This window comes from Rhincodon typus, chromosome 1 (genome assembly GCF_021869965.1).
Source record: "Rhincodon typus isolate 14 chromosome 1, sRhiTyp1.1, whole genome shotgun sequence".
Taxonomy (NCBI): Eukaryota; Metazoa; Chordata; class Chondrichthyes; order Orectolobiformes; family Rhincodontidae; genus Rhincodon; species Rhincodon typus.
This window is the reverse complement of record NC_063332.1, coordinates 163,081,045-163,102,454: the sequence shown is the minus strand read 5'-3', so window position 1 is coordinate 163,102,454 and position 21,410 is coordinate 163,081,045. Positions and strand designations below refer to the sequence as shown.

Below are 21,410 nucleotides of genomic sequence, written 5' to 3'. Positions count from 1 at the left end.
ACTTGTCTCGGGATAAGTACTCCTCAATTTTAAAATCCTTGTTTTCCAATCTCTTTTGTTGCTCCCTAACATTGTGACCACCTCCAGCCCTCTCAACTCTCCAAGAGATCTGTGCTCCTACACCTCTGGCTTCTTCAGCATGCCAGTTTTAATTGTTGCACTATCAAGTGGCTGTGGCTGTCCCTTCATCTGCCAAGTTCCTGAGCTCTGGAATTTCTCTACCTTTCCATCTGTCTTTCCTTCTTTAAGAGCTTCATTAAACCTACTCCTAGGGTATCTGCTGAAATATTTTCTTAAATGCCTTGATGTCAAACTTTGCTCTACAAGCCATAAGACACAGGAGCAGGACTAGGCCATTTGGCCCATTGAGTCTGTTATGCTATTCAATTAGATCACAGCAATCCTCAGCGCCTCTTTCTTGTCTTTTCAGAAAAAATAACAGCATGATGCAATCAATGCTGACCCCAACTCAAAGACAACTGCTGTGAGTGAGTTTCTTCGGGACGTGCTTTATTCTCGTCACCACTGAAATAACTCCACAGAGGCTGGTATCCTGTCACCGTGTCACCCTTTATTTACATGTGTAAAGTCCTTGACAGTGATCCAGCTCCCTCAGAGCCAGCTCTCAGAGTGAACAGAACCTCTGACACTCCTGTTTTTATCTGTCAGCCAGGGCACCCTGATTGGAACAGATTAGCAGCCCCAATCAGGGAACTCATATTCTATGAAGTCCATCTGGCTGACCTCATTATAATCCCTTCGGTGGTATTTTGCCTTTATGCAGGTTTTAAGGAGGCAAGAGAGACAGAGATGTTTAAGGGAAGAATTCCAAAGGATGAGCTTAGGCTGTCAAAGGGACAGCCTGGGGATGGTGGGGTGAACGAAATTAGGATACGCAAGAAGCCAGAGTCAAACGAACATGCAATGGGCTTGTAGGTCTGGGGAAGTTCTAGAAATAGGAAGGTACTAGGCCATGAAGCGATTTTAATGCCAGGATGTGAATTTACACTTCTGCAGCAGAGCCAACGTAGGCCTATGAGCAGACGGGTGGATAGAAGGTAATGTGAGTTCAGGAGAAGGGCTGCAGATATTTGAAAGAATTTAAGTTGATGGGAAGGGGTGGTAAAGGCTAACAACACAGTGATTCTGTTTTTCATAGGAGCCTGGTTTCCATATTAAAAGGGCTTTTTTGCCCAAAGTCCTCACCATTGGGTCTAGCATAAGGATACTAAGGAAAGGAGTTAAAATCAACCCAGTAAAATAATATAACACCATCATAGTGGAAATGTGATCATTAGGTTAGGAGCTACATTTTCTGTATTAAAACTGTGTAATTGTAATTAGCCAACCTAACGTTCTGGAACTCCATTTGAAGATTAATGACCAATCACAGTGGCTTTGTTGACTGTTATAAAAATTAAAGCCCATTTATTGATATATGTGACAATTCTTGTCACTCACACCCATTTGACAGAAAGAAAGGTTATGGTAGACAAGGAAGCAGAGAATAAAGTCCATCCTCTTAGAATCCCTACAGTGTTGAAATAGGCTATTTGGCTCAACAAGTCCACACCAACCCTCAAAGCATCCCACCCATAACCCACCTCATCTACACATCCCTGAGCACTATGGGAAATTTAGCATGGCCAATCCACCTAGCCTGCACATCTTTGGACTGTGGGAAGAAATCAGAGCACCCAGAGGAACCCCATGCAGACAATGGGAGAATGTGCAAACTCCACACAGACAGTCACCCGAGGGTGGAATCGAACCCAGGCCCCTGGAGCTGTGAGGCAGCAGTGCTAACCACTCAGCCATCATGCCATCCTCATTCTAGTTTGATTTCCTAATATTTTCCAAAAAAATTGAACTTTGCAAGAAAGTTAATATTCATTGGGGGAGGTACGTGGAAGAGATGAGGGAGATGACGAACAACATATATGTGAGGAGGCTTGTGACCTTCTGGTAGCTGCTGTTGTGGGATTGGCTTAGCAGATGAAGGTTTAAAAGTGAGGTGAATTAACAAGAGATTGAGGGGAAGAAGAGAATCCCGTCGACGAATGGGGTGTTCAAAGTGAAAGTACTAGCAGAAATAGTATGAAAGGAAGGTAAAGGGTTCTGAAAGGGTCCAGTAGTGAGGGATAGGTGAATGCATCAGTGACGTTGAGAAATTATGGCCCCTGGCATCACCAAGAATCACCCCACAACTCCCAACCTGAATGTCGTTTCCACAGTTAGTGGCACTTTACTCCTTTTTCATGTAACTTAATATTTTCCACCCAGATACAAAGAGGAAGATGTAAAGAAAATGAATTGGTGAGATGAAACTGTGGACATGAAGAAAGAGAAAATGCAACTGGTGAGACATTGAGACAAAGACTGAAGGGACAGGCAGAAAACAGCCTATATTCTCTAATTTACTGTATTGTACACCATAGGAGATCGACCAATAATAAGAGAAATAACAAATGTGTATTCATGTGCTTGAGGTATTGCTGTTACCATTTAGAATGTCAGCAGAATCACTGAAGGGAATCTCTAGTTTATAATGGTTCATGAGCTGTTCTTGCCCTTCAAGTACTCTAGCCATAAAGTGGGCTGATAAAGGCATTACGGGGATCTTAACTGAAGTGTTTGAGTGCTGGGAGCACCATGCCCATTGATGCTGTGGTGGAGTGAGGTATGTTGGATTATTGTAAGACTTTACTGTTTCCTGACCCATGCCCTCAGCTTGTTTTTATAATTCAGCAAACACAATATCCTGGTTTTTCAGGTTTGTTATCCACTTGACTGCTATAATGGCATTCCTCAAAGGACAGGATTTCAGCACTTCGTATCTATGTGTCATTTGAGTAATGCCTTGGCAAGCTTACTCTTTCTTTTACAACAATCTGCAGTATTTTTATGGAATACGCTGAACTAAGTTGTAGCAGCAGGGGGTTTCTTAAATAATCTGGTGTGTTCCAGTCTAACCTCATTATAAATATACAAATGTGGATTTGTGACATAAAGCTGTGATGCCTGGAAGTCTGTAGTTCAGGTGATCTGAGTGGAAAATAATTTGATATTGAAGCAGTCTATTTGACCATTTTTATTATATCTGTGCAGAAGGGCCTAAAATCACGCTTCCTTGCAGCATTCAATTTTTTTTAATGATTCCAAAAGTTTTACCTCTACCACTCCATGTGGAATCCATTGCATATCTTGACCACACATGTGTGAAAGTTGTCTTAACAGCAGTCCTAAATCTACCTTTTACTAGCTGTCTCAGCCTTAAACTGCTTTCAATGTCTCAACTGTATAAGATCACTCCTTGGATTCCATCTTTTCAGGATGATAATCTCTCTTACTTCAGTCATTTCTCCTCTCAGCCATGGTTCAATGACAACAATTGTGCTTTGCGTGAATTGTAACATCAAGTTCCTCTCTGGAATTGTGACCACAGAAGCTAGGCTGACTTTAGGGTTATTGGGGTAAAAGTTGAACGATACCTTATGTGGGTGTAATCTCCAGCAGGAGGTTTCACTTGACAACGCTCATATTATCTCTGGTAACATAAGAAACTGGATGTGGATATTGTGGTATTTAAAAATTCAATGGTTATTTAGTGCACTCAGCTATTATGTGCAAACATTGCATTCACATGCATGTCAGCGTCTGGGCTAACATTAAGCTATTAAGTGACACAACACAGCATGCTTCTTGTAATGTGTCATGTTTCAAGTGATCTCTGGGTAAGATAGAGCATGAGATCCTTTTATTCTCAGGACACATGTTATAATATCAAGAGCATGTCTCTTAAAGGTATATCAATATAAAGGCCATGAGTTATGACACAATTCCCTGATTTTCCAAAGATGAAAACTTATCTTAAACAAATATATGTGGTTCCACATAGGCACATGTCAGTCTGATAATTATAGAAACATGTAAAACAGAATTTACAAGACTAACATTTCAAAGTTCAATGCAATGCTTGGAGGGTTGACAGTTTACACTGACCTGGTAATTGTATATCTATCTGAGGATATACATGGTTTCTGCTGCACTTGTTTGAAAACTTGGTTCTCTTGCATCTGGTTGCTGTCACTCAACATCACAGCATAATCACCATTGTCGAGGTCTTCTACTTTATTCTTTTCTCACATGATTGGTGTGATGTACGTTGGTTTGAGCTGGTTCTGTTCCTTCACAATGTAAAACCACAAATAGTAATGATATTATATAATCTAGGCTAGTTGCACATGTTAGAAACTTTTGCTGCTGTCCAAGTGGATTTCTATCTTGCAGTCTCTTCCCAGTGCACATTTCTGGTAACTGCACGCTAGCCATACGTCTCTTTCATTCTCTTTTGTCTTTGAAGAGGAATGTTCTGTGTTTAGGAATGGTTAGAGAGCTAGTTGCTGGGCAAGATCATTTGTGTCAGTGATGGCCATGTTTCCATGTCATTGTACAATGGCAAATTTAGAGAAGTAATCTATCATAGGCACTTAATGTTCCCTGTGCACTGTGAAGATGTTGGTTGCTTCTTTTCCCCAAGCAGAGAGTGGAACATCATGTGGATGTACAGGCTCCCTCTGCTGCTTGTGTTGATATGTTTGGCATGCATCATGTGCAATCATCATTCATCGAATAGTTCAATTCTTCCTTGGCCAATATACTGATTCACCTGGAGTCACAGAGCTGTACAGCATTGAAACAGACCCCTCAGTTCAACTCATCCATGACAACCAGATATCCTAAATAACTCTAGTCCCATTTGCCAGCATTTGGCCTATATCCCTCTAAACCCTTCCTATTCATGTTCCCATCTAGATGCTTTTTAAATATTGTAATTGTATCCGCCTCCTCCTCTTTCTCTGGCAGCTCATTCCATATACACACCACCCTCTGCATGAAAAAGTTTCCCCTTAGATCCCTTTTAAATCTTTCCCCCCTCACCTTAAACCTATGCCCTTTAGTTTTGGACACCCCCACGCCGGGGAAAAGACCATGTCTATTTACCCTATGCATACCCCTCATGATTTTATAAATGTCTATAAGGCCACCCCTGAACCTCTGACACTCCAGGAAATATAGCCCCAGCCTATTCAACCTCTCCCTACAGCTCAAACCCTCCAACTCTGGCAACATCCTTGTAAATCGTTTCTGAACCCTTTCAAGTTTTACAACATCCTTGGTATAACAGGCAGAACTGCACTCGGTATTTCAAAAGTGGCCTAACCAATGTCCTGCACAGCCGCAATATGACCTCCCAACTCCTATACTCAATGCACTGACCAATAAATGCAAGCATACCAAACATCTTCTTCACTATCCTTTCTACCTGGGACTTCACTTTCAAGGATCTATGAACCTGCACTCCATGGTCTCTCTGTTCAGCAACACTCCCCAGGACCTTACCATTAAGTGTATAAATCCTACCTTGATTACCTTTCTAAAATGCAGCACCTTACATTTATCTAAATTAAACTCCATCTACCACTCCTTGGCCCATCTGATCAAGATCTGATTGTACTCTGAGGTAACCTTCTTCGCTGTCCAGTACACCTCCAATCATGGTATCATCTGCAAACTTACTAACCATACCTCCTATGTTCACATCCAAATCATTTATATAAATGATAAAAAGCAGCGGACCCAGCACCGATCCTTGTGGCACACCTCTGGTCACAGGCCTCCAGTCTGAAAAGCAACCCTCCACCACCACCCTCTGTCTTCGACTTTCAAGCCAGTTCTGTATTCAAATGGCAGCCGTCCCTCTGTTCCGTGTGATTATCCTTGCTAACTAGTCTACCATGAGGAACCTTGTCGAACGCCTTCCTGAAGTCCATATAAATCACGTCCACCGCTCTGCCCTCATCAATCCTGTGTTGCTTCTTCAAAAAACTCAGTCAAGTTAGTGAGACATGATTTCCCACGCACAAAGCCATTTTGAATATCCTTAGTCAGTCCAAATACATGTAAATCCTGCCCCTCAGGATTCCCTCCAACATCTTGCCCACTACTGATGTGAGGCTCACTGGTCTATAGTTCCCTGAGGTTTCCTTAGCGCCCAGCAATCACTTCCCTAGCTTCCACAAAGTTCTGGGGTACACCTGATCATGTCCCCGGGATTTATCCACCTTTCTGCGTTTTAAGACGTCCAGTACCTCCTCCTCTGTAATATGGTCATTTTTCAAGCTGTCACTATTTATTTCCCTATGTTCTCTGCCTTCTATATCCTTCTCCACAGTAAACACTGATGCAAAATACTCATTTAGTATCTCCCCCATCTCCTGTGGTTCCACACATAGGCAGCCTTGCTGATCTTTAAAGGACCCTATTCTCTCCCTAGTTACTCTTTTGTCCTTAATGTAATTGTAGAATCCCTTTAGATTCTCCTTAACCCTATTTGCCAAAGTTACCTCATGTCCCTTTCTTGCCCTCCTGATTTCCCTTTTAAACATACTCCTACTACCTTTATACCCTTCTAGGGATTCTCTCGATCTTTGCTGTCTGTGCCTGACATATGCTTCCTCCTTATTCTTGACCAAAACCTCAATTTTTCTAGTCATCCAGCATTCCCTACACCTACCAGCTTTGCCCTTCACCCTAACAGGAACATACTGTTTCTGGACTCTCATCTCATTTTTGAAGGCTTCACATTTCCAGCTGTCCCTTCACCTGCGAACATCCACCTCCCAGTCAACTTTTGAAAGTTCTTGTCTAAGATCATCAGAATTGGCCTTTCTCCCATTTAGAACTTTAACTTCTAGATCCAGTCTATCCTTTTCAATCACTACTTTAAAATTAATAGATTTATGGTCACTGCCCTGAAGTGCACCTTGTCTGACACTTCAGTCACCTGCCCTGCCTTATTTGCCAGGAGTAGGTCATGTTCTGCAACTTCTCTAGTAGGTATTGTAGAGCATCTGTGCTCTGTACGCCACATTCGACAACACTTTCCGGTTGCCAACCATTTTAACTCCCCCTCCCATTCCCTGGGTGACATGTCCATCCTGGGCCTCCTCCAGTGTCACAAATGACACCAATGTAAACTGGAGAAGCAACACCTCATATTCCGCCTCGGGAGCCTACAGCCCGATGGCCTAAACATGGAATTCACACAGTTTTAAAATCTCCCCACCCCCGGCCTCATCCCATGTCCAACCCTCCCTCTCATCCCCTCCTCCTTGACCTGACACAACCTGTCCATCTTCTCTCCCACCTATCTGCCCCACCCATCCCACTGACCAATCCCCACCACTCCCTACCTGCACTCACCTATCACCATCCCACCTACCTTTCCAGCTCCACCCCTCCTCTCTCTATTTATTTCTGAGCTCCCTTCCCCCTCCCCATTTCTGAAGAAAGGTCCCGACCCAAAACGTCAACTTGCTTGCTCCTCTGATGCTGCTTGGCCTACTGTGTTCCTCCAGCTCCACACTGTTGTTTGTGATGACATTGTACCTGTTTTTCAAAAAAAGAATTTGAGCCAGTTTAGGGAAAGAAAATGGCAGAACAGTCAAGGTCTGGACGCAGGTAAGGCTTTTCAATATGCGGGATTAGTTCAACAAATCATAATAGAACAATTGGTGTTAGTGGTATCGGCAAACAGTATTCAGGGGAAACCACACTCCACTGAGAATGTCTTTACTGAACTCTTTTATCCTACTGGATGGTGTTAGATTCAAGTGTATGGCTGTTTTGACTGGAGTTTCTCTCTTCAATGCTTCTATAGAATGAGTGAATCTGTGGAGGCCAAGAACTTTTGCCCATGATTTGCTTGTTTTCAACTGAATGTGAACCTTTTGGGCCTTCCCACCAGAGCTTTTGAATCAGGAGGAGGAGCTGCTGGGAAGGCAGCAGAGACTCGCACAGGTGAAGAAGTTAACAATGCAGGAGTGTGTAGGTATTTGGAGAATGAATACATACTTGTATCTCAAGGAACAACAGTGCATCAAGGCAGTCACATCCAGATTATTGTCTTGTGTGGCCGGTAAATCTTTATACCTCCAACAAAAAAGACAATTTTCATGTATTGATTGGGTCCAGAAAGGATAATATTATCACTGTGGTTCAAGTTTTAGTGTGTTCCATTGCATTGTGATTTGGAGCTCAGTACCAGGCTGTGACAGTAAAGATCACCATGTCTGTCACTTTTTTTATGCCTCTAGCTTCTTCCAAACCGGTTCAGGTGATATAAGCAACATCGGTCACTTTTCTGAGACATAGCTGGTCAAGTGGCAACAGTTCATTACTAACCCCACAGAGGATGCTTGCAAGGGAAGAAGAGCTGGAGACTTCACAATGCTGGCTTTCTGCAACTAGCAGCTAAATTGCAAGCATGGCTCTCTGTCTGGTCTCCCTCGTAATAAGCCTGATTTATTTTTATTATTGACAGCAGGGCCTTCCATTCACTCTGTGTCAACTTGTTTGTGATCAGTATGTCATACAAATCTGTGCCTCATTCTCCTGGCAATACTCATAACTCTTCAGTTTTGTACCTGGTCCTCTATCCCCTCTGCTGCACCCTTTAGGTGGCAAGTTGGATGCTGGGATCAAGGGTTATTCCTTCCCACCAGCTGGCTCCTGAAACCTGTCAGGAACGAGGGCACAGATGCTGGGATAACCAGGATTCCACTTGAACGAACCATTAGTGCCCTGAAACTTTGGTTCCACTCTCAGTATAGCTCATGGTGTTGGAACAGTGTGGAATGGGTATTAAGAAATCTTATTGTTTGCTGCATGATTCTTGCTGTCAAAAGAGAAGTTATTTTAACAGCTGGGTGAAGAAGTGGAGCATACAGCAGCAGAAAAGACCCATGAGGTATTGAGAGGAGATTTTCCCGAACAATCTCTCTCTGCTGCCCAGATTATTCCTTCTTCTGTTTGGTGCATATGGGTACCTCCTATATCCTCACAGTGCAAATCCATGGCTGTTCCTAACTGAGTAACTAAGATTATGAAAACTGATCGCTGTACAAAATTTTCACTGCCAATGTTTTTGATTTTACAAAATGATTGATGGCTTCATATTTACTATTCAATCAAGACTGTCCCATGTGTAGCTTTTACTAGCTCTGGAGTTGTTATTTCTCAATGCCTACAGCTTGAGAGATAGAAGGCTGCACAATCTCCACGAAGCAAACTTGAAATGGCCATGGAGGGTAAGCTCAAGGAGCTCTTGGCTTTTTAACAACGCCCCATCAGTCTCTAACTACAGATGCTTGGCATTTAGCTTTTGCTGGGGCAGTCTTGTTAGTCTGCCTGCCCAAAGGGGCTGTGAACGTCCTGGAGAGGAACAGCAGGATGCCTATCATTCACTGGTAGGGCACTGACCCTCAACAAGCCTTCAACTCCCCCCCACCCCCCAACCCCGGGGTGTGCCTGGACAGAGTGCAGCCGAGATCAGGAGGTTGACGCATTGAGTTGGAAACATGCCTGCGGCTCCAGAATGTACTTATCTTTATTCCCAGCTTTCATTTAAATGTGACAAATGTTTTTGGAAGTCTAAATATACCACATCATAGAGTTTTCCGTAGATCCCTTGGGTTGTCACTTCCTCAAAGAACTGGGGAAGATTTATTTAACTTTGGACTTTTATTCAAAAATTGCAGATATAATTTTATACTGTGGCTGCTCCATGTACACTTGCTGTGAACTTTTAAGTGCGATCCCAGCTGGATTTGAATAAGCAAAGGCCCAGTGCAACACATTTGAACACGCATAATTCAAAATTGAAATATGACAAGCAAAGAAACTGTTTTAACCCAAGGCAGCAGTTTTCAGATGATGCTGCTTCCTGCTGTGCTAGCTAAGAGTGAATAGGGAAAGACATTCCAATGATGCTGGATGTCCCATAGCTGGTTAACCTTCGGTAGGGGGTTAATTGGCTCAGGGCAAGACTTACGCCCTCATTAGGGGAGGAAGCTCTGTCTCAGAGAGTTGTGGGTCAAGCAGATAACAAACAGTCCAGTGGTCCCAGTGATGCCAGTTTTGATTAGTGGTCGCTTCTGGGACTACAGTCAGGCACTGAAGAAAAGGGGTAAATGGATACCAGACAACAGGTACGTTTGGGATATTGGTGGGATCTGGTTGGCACCCCAGCAAGCAGAGTGAGGGGCTCGGGGGCCAGTAAGAAGAGGCCTGTGGGGAAGGTAAAGGGGGATGTATAACCATGTGCAAGTGTCTCCAATGGACCAAGGGCCCCCCCACACACATCAAGGTACTTTGCCTAACAATAACCTGCGAGTGAAGATTCTCAGACTTCCGACTGGGCAAGCAAAATAGCAGGGCTATGATTAAAAACTTCAGCTGGCATTCAGTGATTACTTCAAGGTTCAGTAGACCCAAGGAGACGGTTGCTGCCCGATGCACGTATCGCCCTGCGGAAAATCAGAGAGAAGGTGGGATCGGGCGGAAAGGCCACAGACCTCAGTCCAGACCGCCCTCCTGCCTTGGTGTGGGAACGTAAAATGCAATCCCTCAGATGCGGATTGAAGAGCACGGAACGCTGATAGTTTTGTTGCCCAGCCGGACTTGGCAGAATCTTCAGATTGGCAGGACGGGATCTCACTGTTTGCTCTGGGATCTGTGCCTTGTTTTGGTTTGCATTTTGCGCAGCTGATGAGAGCAGGCACTAGGGGAATGATATCAAAGTCTACCAATTATGACAAACTGAGGAAGATTGAAGGAGAAGAGTTACAGTTTAAAACAATGGGAAGGGAGGTAGCTGACAATGGTCGATGCAAAGACAGGTAGCCATCCTGGTGTAAACTGACAGGATCAAATGTCTAAATTACAACTTGCCTGATTTTGACTCCTGATGGACTCATCCAGGCTGGGTGTAATTAGACTAACTCTCACTCCTCGCGTCTTTTGTTTTGTTCCGCTATTGATTTCCCTCTTTAGACGCATTTCAGCACACTGCTTGACCAAGGCTTGTGGCATATTCCATTCATTTACTTGATGTTGAAGTCATTCAGATAACTGAAAAATTCACGGGCTGACTTTGAGCGGTATGGATGTTCCAGTTTTAATTTATGAGCAGGAATTTCCTTGGAGCTGTGTTCGTTCTGCGTTCGGACCTTTGCCAGATGTGCTGCAGAAATCCCGTTTACACATGTAACAGAAATAGCATTTACATGTGTACGGTGAAATCTCCAAGGAAATTCCTGAGTAGATGTGATCTATATTCTCCTGTTCATCAGATAATTTAACCATCCCTTCGTACTGACTTCCCCTAGAGAAAACTACCATGTACAACCAATCTAAATCAGTAATCATTTGCAAGTAAATATTGGTAATATGATCGAGCTATTTAATGTAACTTAGAGACTCATGTAGTCATGTATATTCTATTTTATTCTATAGCCTGACCAGTTGCTCCAGATAAATATAATTCAGTCTTGAGGCACAGATTCCCTAAAGTTTTACTCTATTTCCAGTTGCAATACTATATTGGTTTTCTGAACTGTTTTGAGAGGAATTGCTGCAATGTGGGAGGTACGAGAAATTATACAAAGACTTAGAAACAGATTCATCAAATAGGTCCAAAAACAACAGTGAATGATATAATTGCCGATCAGCGTGATTGTTTTTACTAGTCTTGGAATTCTTGAAGTAAGAAGAGATGTTGCAGCTGCCAGGATATGGACAACTGGTCACACATCACTGGGTGACTATTAAATAAGATCTTGAATTCTTTTTATTTTAATTATATCTGTATTTCCACATAGTATCTGCATGTTGTCCCTGACTCTGTTTATTACTTCATGCTACTTGGTTTGAATGAACATATAATGAATTGTATAAGGACTAAGAAAACATGAAAAAAAATACTTTCCTGTCACTAATGATGTTGGTTCATCAAAATTAACTGTTCTCAATTTCCATGGGGATTGTCCTAATCTCCTGCCTGACAGGAAATGGATGTAACACCCAGAGAATTAGTGTAAAGAGGAATTCCTTCATGGATTCTGCTAATCTGCAGCCAATGTTGCAGCAGGTGATCAGGGAAAACACTAGTAGAAATTCAGAGCCAGTCTCTGAAGGCCTTTACAAATATGCATGCTGTTATTCCAGAGTGCTCACAAATAGGGCATGCAGTAAGCTTTAATTGTCTTCCAGGATTTGCAAGTTACTGCTGGGAAGCTGATGGTGTACAGTCAGAAACACTGGCCGGAAAATGTTACGCACACCAGAATGGTTGATCAGGTGAGTGATTACTTTTTGGAATAATGATCCCGATGTTGCTATTGGATTTGTTTGATCTGCTGCTGTGACTTGTGACAGGAGATCGACTTCCGAGAAATCGCAGTTTACAGCTGTTTATGTATTTTACACTGAGATTACCCCTGCAGAAAGTGAAGCTCATCACTGCAATCCCAGCATGAACTCAGTTATTTGCTGGAGTTGCTGTATGCCTCACTTTGCTACAAAAGTGTGCAAACTGTCCTGGCAAACTCCAGAAGTTATGCATTCATTCAAACATAATATGCCACAGCCCACTAGTCCCTCCCCTGCCAGTTCTACTGAACTCCATGTTACTCCTATAATACTCCTCCAACAAAACAATTAGACCAAGTCCTCTCGCTTCTACTGAATCCTAGGAAATCCTAAGGTTGTCAAAGGATACAGTGGGATATAGATCAGTTGCAGACATGGGCGAAGAAATCACTGGGTAAGTGTGAGGTGCTGCACTTTGTGGAATCAAATGTTAAGTAAAAGTATACAGGTAATGGCCAGGCCCTGAACAGCATTTGTATAGAGAGGGATTTTGGGGTTCAAGTCTAAAGGTCCCTGAAAGTAGTCACACAAGTAGATATGTGTATAGCATACTTGCCTTTATTGATCAGGGAATTGAGTCAGTAACAAAAATAGAAATTCCTGGAAAAGCTCAGCAGGTCTGACAGCATCTGTGGAGAGAAATCAGGGTTAACCTTTTGGATCGAGTGACCCTTCCTCAGTCAGGATGTCATGTTGCAGCCACAATTCTAGTCGCCACATTACAGGAAGGATGTGTGACTTTGAAGAGGGAACAGAAGAGGTTTACCAGGATGCTGCCTGGAGCTATGAGGAAGGGCCAAAAAAACTAGGGTTGTTTTCTCTGGTGGAGGCTGAGGGGAGACTTGATAGAAGGCTATAAAATTATGATATGCATAGATAGGTTGACGGTCAGAATCTTTTCGCAGAGTTGAAATGTCTAATACAAGAGGGCATGCATTTGAGACGGGGAGGGGGGGAAAGTTCAAACGAGATGTGAGGAGTAAGTTTTTTACACAAAAAGTGGTAGGAGTCTGGAACACGCTGCCAGGGGTGGTGGTGGAGGCAGATACGACAGGGGCATTTAAAGTTTTAGATTAGCACATGAATATGCAAGGAATGGAGGGATATAGATCAAGGGCAGGCAGAAGGGATTAGTTTAATTTGGCGTCATGTTCAGTACAACATTGTGGGCCAAAGGGCCTGCTCCTGTGCTGTACTGTTCTATGTTCTAATTTCTTCTCCTGATAGCTGAACCCATCATACCAGTCCTAAAGCTCCTGTGTTACCTGCTATGTTCCTGTGTGTCTTTCTCTTTGAAATTTAAGTAAGGAATAAAAATTAAACACGATGAAAGAATGTCAAATTGTAAAGGCCACTGTTAATAGATATCACAGAGATAGAGAGATTTGTATAATCCCAAAGACTACTAAATAACAAAGTGCCCTGGTACATGGATCACAGGAGGTTAATATGGGTTGCTGAGGGTTATGGGGAGCAGACAGGAATGTGGAGTCGAGACGACAATCAGACCAGCCTTGATCTTATCGAATGGAGGAGCAGAATTGAGAGCAAATGGTCTACTCCTACTCCTGAAGAAGGGTCCAGACCCGAAATGTCAGCTTTCTTGCTCCTCTGATGCTGCCTGGCCTGCTGTGATCATCCAGTTCTACACCTTGTAATCTCTTACTCCTACTCCTAAGTCCTTTATTCCTAATAACATGCAGTAAAATTACATTTTGACTTCTTTAGTACTCAGAATTCTCTACTATAAACAGATGAATCTCATAGAATCTCATAGAATCCCTACAGTGTGGAAACAGGCCACTCGGCCCAAGAAGTCCACACTGCCCCTCCGAACAGCTTCCCACTCAGACTCATTCACCCACTCCTGCATTTCCCCATGTCTAACCCACACATCCCTGGACACTACGGGCAATTTAGCATGGCCAATCCACCTAGCCTGCACATCTTTGGACTGTGGTGCTCCGAGTGCCTGGTTATTAAGTTTGATTTGATTTATTATTGTCACATGTACCTGAGTACAATGAAAAGTTTTGTTTTGCATGAAGTCCTGGTTGATCATAGCACAGGGAGATCATAGGGTGATTGAACAGAGTGAGGAATACAAAGTTACGGTTGCAAAGAAGGTGCACAAAATGCAAGATTAACATTAAGTTTGAAATTTGAGAGATCCAATAAGAAATCTAATAACTGCGGGGAAGAAACTGTTCTTGAATCTGTTGGTATGTGTGTTTAATCTTTTGTATCTTCTGCCTGACGGAAGAGGTTGGAAGAGATCATAACGGGGGTGGGAGAGGACTTTGATGATGTTGGCTGCCTTTCTGCAGCAACAAGAAGTGTAGATGGAGTCAGTGGATGGAAGGTTGGATGGAAGGTGAGTATATTGGATACTACTGGATCGATGATATAGCGATAGTGTGGAATGGTGTGGCTAGGGTAGAATATCAGCAATGACCCATACTGAATGGCAGGTGCTAAGCTGGAGGGGCTGAAAGGCCTATTCATACACCTATTTCTGACATTCTTAACCTGTCACTCTTCCCTGCCAGCTCAATCATCTGCTGCTAGAGATAAGTTTTGTAATTTTTCTCCCCACTGTTCCTATGAGTCCCTTACATATTGGTGACCAACACTGGAACAGCAGGGCTTAATGATTGCTAGCTTACAACTGTTATTATTTCTTTTCAAGGTTGGTTGTAACCAGTGCCATTTTCAGCTTACAATTGGGAACTGGGCTGGTTTCCGTAAATGCAAGCATATCGGTGAGTTTCTCCACATTGTTTTTCTTCTAACTTGTTGAATAACAGCACTTCTTTACAGTATGCTTTTTATAATGAACTATCCAAGGTGAGAGTACATGCAAATTGGTGGACACTGAGCTGAGAACTGTGGGAATGTTTCTGAAGACACAGCCAGGAAGCAAGGTTCTTGCATGAGGTTTAATGGTGGGAAGTAGTAAAATGTATAATCTAAGGTGAAAATTCCAGAGCTGAGTTGGCTGAGGACTATAACACCATTTTTGCGGCCAGAGTTGAAGCAATAAGAGGGTGTGAGCTACGAAAAAGTTGAAGTAGATAGCAGATTTAAAACGGACCTATGGGGCAACTTTTTCACACAGAGAGTGGTGTGGATATGGAATGAGCTGCTGGAGGGATTAGTTGAGGCAGATACAATTACAACATTTCGAAGATATTTGGACAGGTACGTGGATAGGAAAGGTTTAGAGGGATATGGACCAAATTGCAGGCAAATGGAATTAGTTCAGTTTTAGATACATGGTTGGCATGGGTGAGTTGGACCAAATGGTCTGTTTCCATGCTGTATGACTCTATGACAGAGGTGGAATGGAATGAGGGAGTGTTTAAGGTTGAGGCAGTGACTTTGAAGTTGGTATAACGGAGGACAAGGAATTAGAAGTCAGTGAGAACATAAACAATGGTTGTATGGTATTTAACGTGGAAACCAATGAGAGCCAAACTGAGGAGAAAATATTGGAAGTATTCAGAACATGAGTAATACAGAAGTGAGGACACTATTGAGGAAAATGTTGCATGACACATTGCCTCATGTGCGATCGAGGTCTTGTCATTCCGTTGAGTAAATCAGCTCAACCATCAATTATGTCCCTTCTTGTTGAAATATTTATTATGGGAACAGTCCAGTGACATTGAGGCAGGGCTGATATCTCTAAGCTGGTTACAAGAGTTCGTTTTACACCCGTGCGCACAAGTTTAGTATTCAGGTACAGGAAGTGATCAAGAAACTTAATAGAACGCTATCCTTTATTACGAGAGGAATTGAACATAAAAGCAGGGATTTCATGCTTCAGTTAAAAAGGGATTGTTGAGATTACATCTTGAATACTGTGTGCAGTTTTGGTCTCCTTATTTAAGGGAGGAGGTGAATTTGTTGGAGATGGTTCAGAGGATGTTCACTGATACCTGGAATAAGTGTGTTGTTGCATGATTATAGGTTGAACAGGCCGTGCTTGTTCACAGTGGAGTTTGAAGTGTGAGGGCTGATTTAGTTGAAATGCATAAGATACTGAATTGTCTGTCCAAGGTGGACAGGACGAGAATGTTTATTGTCGTGGGGGAATCCAGAATGAAAGGGCACTGTTTTAAAACTAGGGGTCGCCCCTTTACTTCAGAAATGAGAGAAAACTTTTTGTGCGATTTTGCAGTCCTCTGCCTCAAAGGTTTATTGAATATTTTTAAGGCAGTGGTAGATACATTCTTTTTAGGACAGAGAATCTGAGGTATCTGGGGTGTAGGGGGATAGGAGCGTTGAATTCTCAATGCAGACAGATCAGCCATGATCTTATTGAATGGTGGAGCAGTCTTAAAGAGTGAATGGCTCTACTGCTATTCCTAACTCATATCTTTGTTTCAAAAAAATTTTGTGGGTAGTGAATTTTCAATCTGCCGGTGAACTTTATAAACTATGCATCCTGACTGCCATGTATAGTCAGTTTAATAGCCTTGATGGAGTTGAGTACATCTGGTTGCCTCTGCAGAAACCGACTGAATGAATAAATAAAAGGAAATATAGACAACTGTAATTTAAACTCATGGTGCATCTCCAATAACAATTGTATGGTTGAAACTTCAACTGCTGATGTGTCTCGTGAGCTAAGGCAGATGAAGGTGATTTTATTTGGAGAATGATTTGTTTTTGTAGGTTTGTTTTTAAATAGAAGATTTAAAGGTTTGTTCAACTACCCTCAACTTTGTAAGTATTGTGTGTTAAACTCTGGGGACTTTTCATTTCCAGGTCAAATATGTCGAAGTGAGAGGCTTCCGGACTCTGTGAACCCAATCTTTTAAAAATGGCCACCTGCACTCTCTGTTTTCATTCCAGTTGGGGGAGGAGAGGGGTGTGTGGTCAGGCTGTCATGGAAATTATGCCAGGCAATCTGGAGAGTTCCAAGGAGGTTACTGTATCCCAGCATGGCTGGGCAGAAAGCCTGGCTCGAAACTTTGGCATTGTGTCCAAAGATTAAATATTGAAACAAACAGTAAAACATGCTTCCAACTCTCACCCCCAAGTCCTATCCATGCCAACCTATGTCACCTAAAGCTTTTTGCCCACCTCCCATGACTTATCCTCAAGGCTGCTCCTACTCCCATGGCACCCGATGTACCCTTCTGCTCATACCCCATGGCTCCTTAAACCCATGCCAACTTGGTGCCTAATGCCATGCTTTCCCCTTCACCTAACATGCCAGCTCACCATGTATTCACAGGTCCCATGTATAAATTAAAGATTGTATTACTTAAAGTTCCGCATTACAAAACTTACTGCGTTGGAAATAGCACTGTAATTCACCAAAATGCATTTTTGACAGATCTTGACAGCTGTGACATTTTGTTACAGATCCTGACACGTTTTATGCGCCTTGACACTCCTTAACCCTCCTTGACCTGCCTTGATGCCCCTTGACGCATGTTGACAGATTGTAACATGTTTGGACAGATCTGACACTTTGCTCACAGGTTTGACTATTCCAAATGATGTGTGCACCTTTTATGCACAATATTTTCTACAAATAGTAATCCCAAAGTGTACCTGAAACCCCCACCTCCCCCACAAAGCATACATGACAGCCCAGGCCCCCACTTAAGATGTCCTGGGATTGCATTAATGGCAGATCTCCAACGGTACTCTGGTTATCCAAAGCAAATGCATTAAAAACAAGCTTGCTCTTACCTGATCTGCTCTCTGCACTCTGTGTTTCACACTGAATTATAGAGATTCCAAAGTCTGATTTCAATGGAAGCATCTGGTTATTTGCATACACCACGCCAATTAACCCACACCACCCCACCCCTGCAAAATTGGGAAACCTCAGCTTCAGGGGCCTGACACAGAATTTCCTGTCTTCTGCCAATTTCACTGCAATGGAGAAGCTGTCTGTTGTGGCGATGATCTAGACCAGAGAAAGAGGGAGAAGACTAGGAGAAATGGGAGGATGAAGAAAAGGGAGGAGAGGGTAGGTGGATAAAGGAGGGGTGGAGGGGATTTGGGGGAAGATTCAGAAAGGTGGGATGAAATGAAAGGAGGAATTGAGAAGGAAATGAAAGAAGAAGAGCACTGACATTTACAGATAAGGAGGGGAAGGTTATTCAAAGGAGATGGGTCGCTAGAGAAGGAGGGCTTGCAGTGAAGGCTGAGCAGGAAGGAGATGTAGGAGAGGGTTCTGAATGGAGGAGGATAGAGTGGCAGGTTGAGAGAGAATGAAGGAAAGTCCAGTCCAGGACTATGTGTACAGAAGTTCATCACAAACTCCAAATATGCCATTTAAATATATTGGTGCTCTCTGTAAAATGCTTGTAAACATGAGAGAAATTTAAACTGACATTGTGGAGGGATTACGAGCTCATAGCCTGAAGCAACTATTGGGAAATCTCAAGACAGAAACAGCTGGGAAAAGGATAATCATTGGGACCAGGTGGTATAAAAAGGCAGGAGGTGTTTGGAGGAAATGAAGGCTTAAGTGGGCGGGATGGTGCTAACCCCAAGGAATGTGGACAGAACATGCTGGAATACAGAAAGTGAAAGATCCAAAGGACAGCACACCGTCCTCTTAAGGTATAAACCAGGTTCACAGTGGTTCATAGTAATGGGGTCAGAATTTGGGAGAGGCCTAATGTGTGGGAAAGAAAACAGGTCCTGGGAGTTCAGCCGAACGGGCTGAGAAACTAAATACTCAAATCAGTTAGTTATATTCCAGAGAACTCATAGCGCAACTCAATTCCTGGGAGATCCAGGAGATTGAAGCTTAACTGCACCATAAGTGAGCAAGAGGTGTGATGTCATGGCCCACCATAAGAAAGGGTGTAATTATCACAGAACATTCATATTATGAATGAAGACATTTGTGATGTAAAAGTATCATTATAGACAATCACGGGAAACAAATACTTTTTATAGATTACATTTTTAATGTACAAATAAAGGCCCTGACAAACTTTTCGGGAGAAAATCGAGTTGTCGCTGTCCTGTTTATCAGTTGAATTGCCTTTTTTTAACTTTTGTTTTTAAAGTTTCCTTTTTCTTTTATTCAAAATTCTTAGCCTATCACAGAATCCAAGGCTTGCACTCATTTTTTTGCATCTACTTCAGCTGTGAACTCAGTTTAGACTATGAGATAACAAGGTGTAGAGCTGGATGAACACAGCAGGACAAGCAGCATCAGAGGAGCAGGAAAGCTGACGTTTCGGGCCTAGGCCCTTCTTCAGAAAATCTCAGTTTAGACTATGTTGTCTGAGCTTGTGCACTGTACCTAATTGCATAGGATGCACCAGTGTCACTCAGGCAGTACTAAAGAAATACTTGTCTTTATCTTCAGGCAGTTTCTGCTCAGTTATTGCTCAAAATTATTTTAACAAAAGGTATTGGACAAAATCTGTAATCTCTAATGTGGCAAAGGTTAGGCTAAATGTTTTCAATCTGGAGATGCTGTATGTATGAGATTTTTATTTTAAAAAGGTCCCATCAATCACTTATGGAATATTGCATTCAATTCTGGTCTCCCCTGCTAAACAAAAGATGTTGTGAAACTTGAAAGGGTTCAGAAGAGATTTACAAGGATGTTGCCAGGATTTGAGGGTTCAAGCTGTAGGGAGAGGCTGAATAGGCTGGGGCTATTTTCCTTGGAGTGTCGGAGGCTCAGGGGTGACCTTGTAGAAGTTTATAAAATCATGAGGGGCATGGATAGGATGAACAGTCAAAGTCTTTTCCCCAGGGTAGGGGAGTCCAAAACTAGAGGTTTAGGGTGAGAGGGAAAGTATTTAAAAGGGACCTAAGGGGCAACTTTTTCATGTGGAGGAAACAGTGGACGCTGGTACAATTACAACATGTAAAAAGCATCTGGATGGTTTTTACAAAAAGGAAGAGTTTACAGGGATGTGGGCCAAATGCTGGCAAATGGGACTAGATTAATTGAGGATGTCTGGTTGGCATGGACAAGTTGGACCGAAGGGTCTTTTTCTATGCTGCACATCTCTATGACTCTAAATCATGACCTTTGACTTGTGACTTCTTTCACTTGATCTTTTGAGTTCTTACCTTTCTTTGTCCTGACCAAACTAGTATCGACCAGACAGGCTTGTACAAGTTGAATTCTTCATAAGTACTACCTCTTCTTAATGCCTTTTACCAAAAAACTCTTTCACAGGTATCACTTACAAGGCCAGCATTTGTTGACTGTCCTCCATTGCTGTCAAACTGAGTATTGGTGGGCCATTTCAGAGAGCAGTTGAGACTCAGCCACATTATGTTCGCTCTGGTGTTACCAGTAGGACAGATGGGTAAGGTTTGTAGATTCTTTCCCTCAAGGACATTAGTGAGCCAGATGGCTTTTCATGACAATCCATGATAGTTGTCACGGTGACCATCACTAAAATTAGCTTTATATTTCAAAGTTGTTAATTGGATTTAAATTCAACCAGTTACCATGGTGGGATTTGAACCCATGTCCCTAAAGCATTAACTGGATTACTCATCAAGTGACATTGCCATGTGCCATCTCCAGATCACCAGATCATCATTGGTAACTTTGCCATCAAGGAATGCTTAAAAGCTGATTTACTGGGGGGAAGATTTTCTCAGTTTTACCTGTTCTCCAGCTGCAATATTATGTGAAGTTTGTTTTCTGCTGTATCCTCTGCCAAATGCACAGAATCACAATGACATGACTCATTGTGGTTTATCTGGAGCCAGTTTTGGTATCCATTATTGACCAACGCACTGATCCAGTCTGTATTAAAAACCAGACAGGTAAATTCCTTTCCTTTTAGGTACAGGATTCTCAGAAAAAGTATTTTTGTAAAGCTTATTCAGCAAACAGATTCTTCTCTAATCCCTTCTAGCAATCAGAATGTGCAGATCAAAGTATTTACTGTTCTTAAGAGGCCTGAAGACAGTTTAAATTTCTGATTCATATGTGGAGAAATACACCAAGTGGTCTTTTGCTACTTGTTCTTCACAGACTGCAGTGTGGTCAGTGAGTAGACAGGTAGATTTGAAGATCTGTTTGAAGATCAACACCGCATTCTTCTGAGGTTCAGTATTATTGCTTCACACGGTGACTCCTTTTAACATTGTTCGTGTTATCAGAACGTGAACCAAATCTG

The 21,410-nt window shown here is 42.5% G+C and overlaps 1 protein-coding gene across 1 annotated transcript in view; it reads left to right on the top strand.

The window, feature by feature from the left end:
* The window catches only part of LOC109918225 (thrombospondin type-1 domain-containing protein 4-like), a 396,211-nt gene that overhangs the window by 32,236 nt on the left and 342,565 nt on the right, over positions 1 to 21,410 (top strand). Inside the window, exons 2-3 of the mRNA XM_048610590.1 lie at positions 12,115 to 12,201; positions 14,963 to 15,035. Of these exons, the coding sequence (XP_048466547.1) occupies positions 12,173 to 12,201; positions 14,963 to 15,035 (102 nt within the window). The 5' untranslated portion in view covers positions 12,115 to 12,172. The remainder of the gene's footprint in view (positions 1 to 12,114; positions 12,202 to 14,962; positions 15,036 to 21,410) is intronic.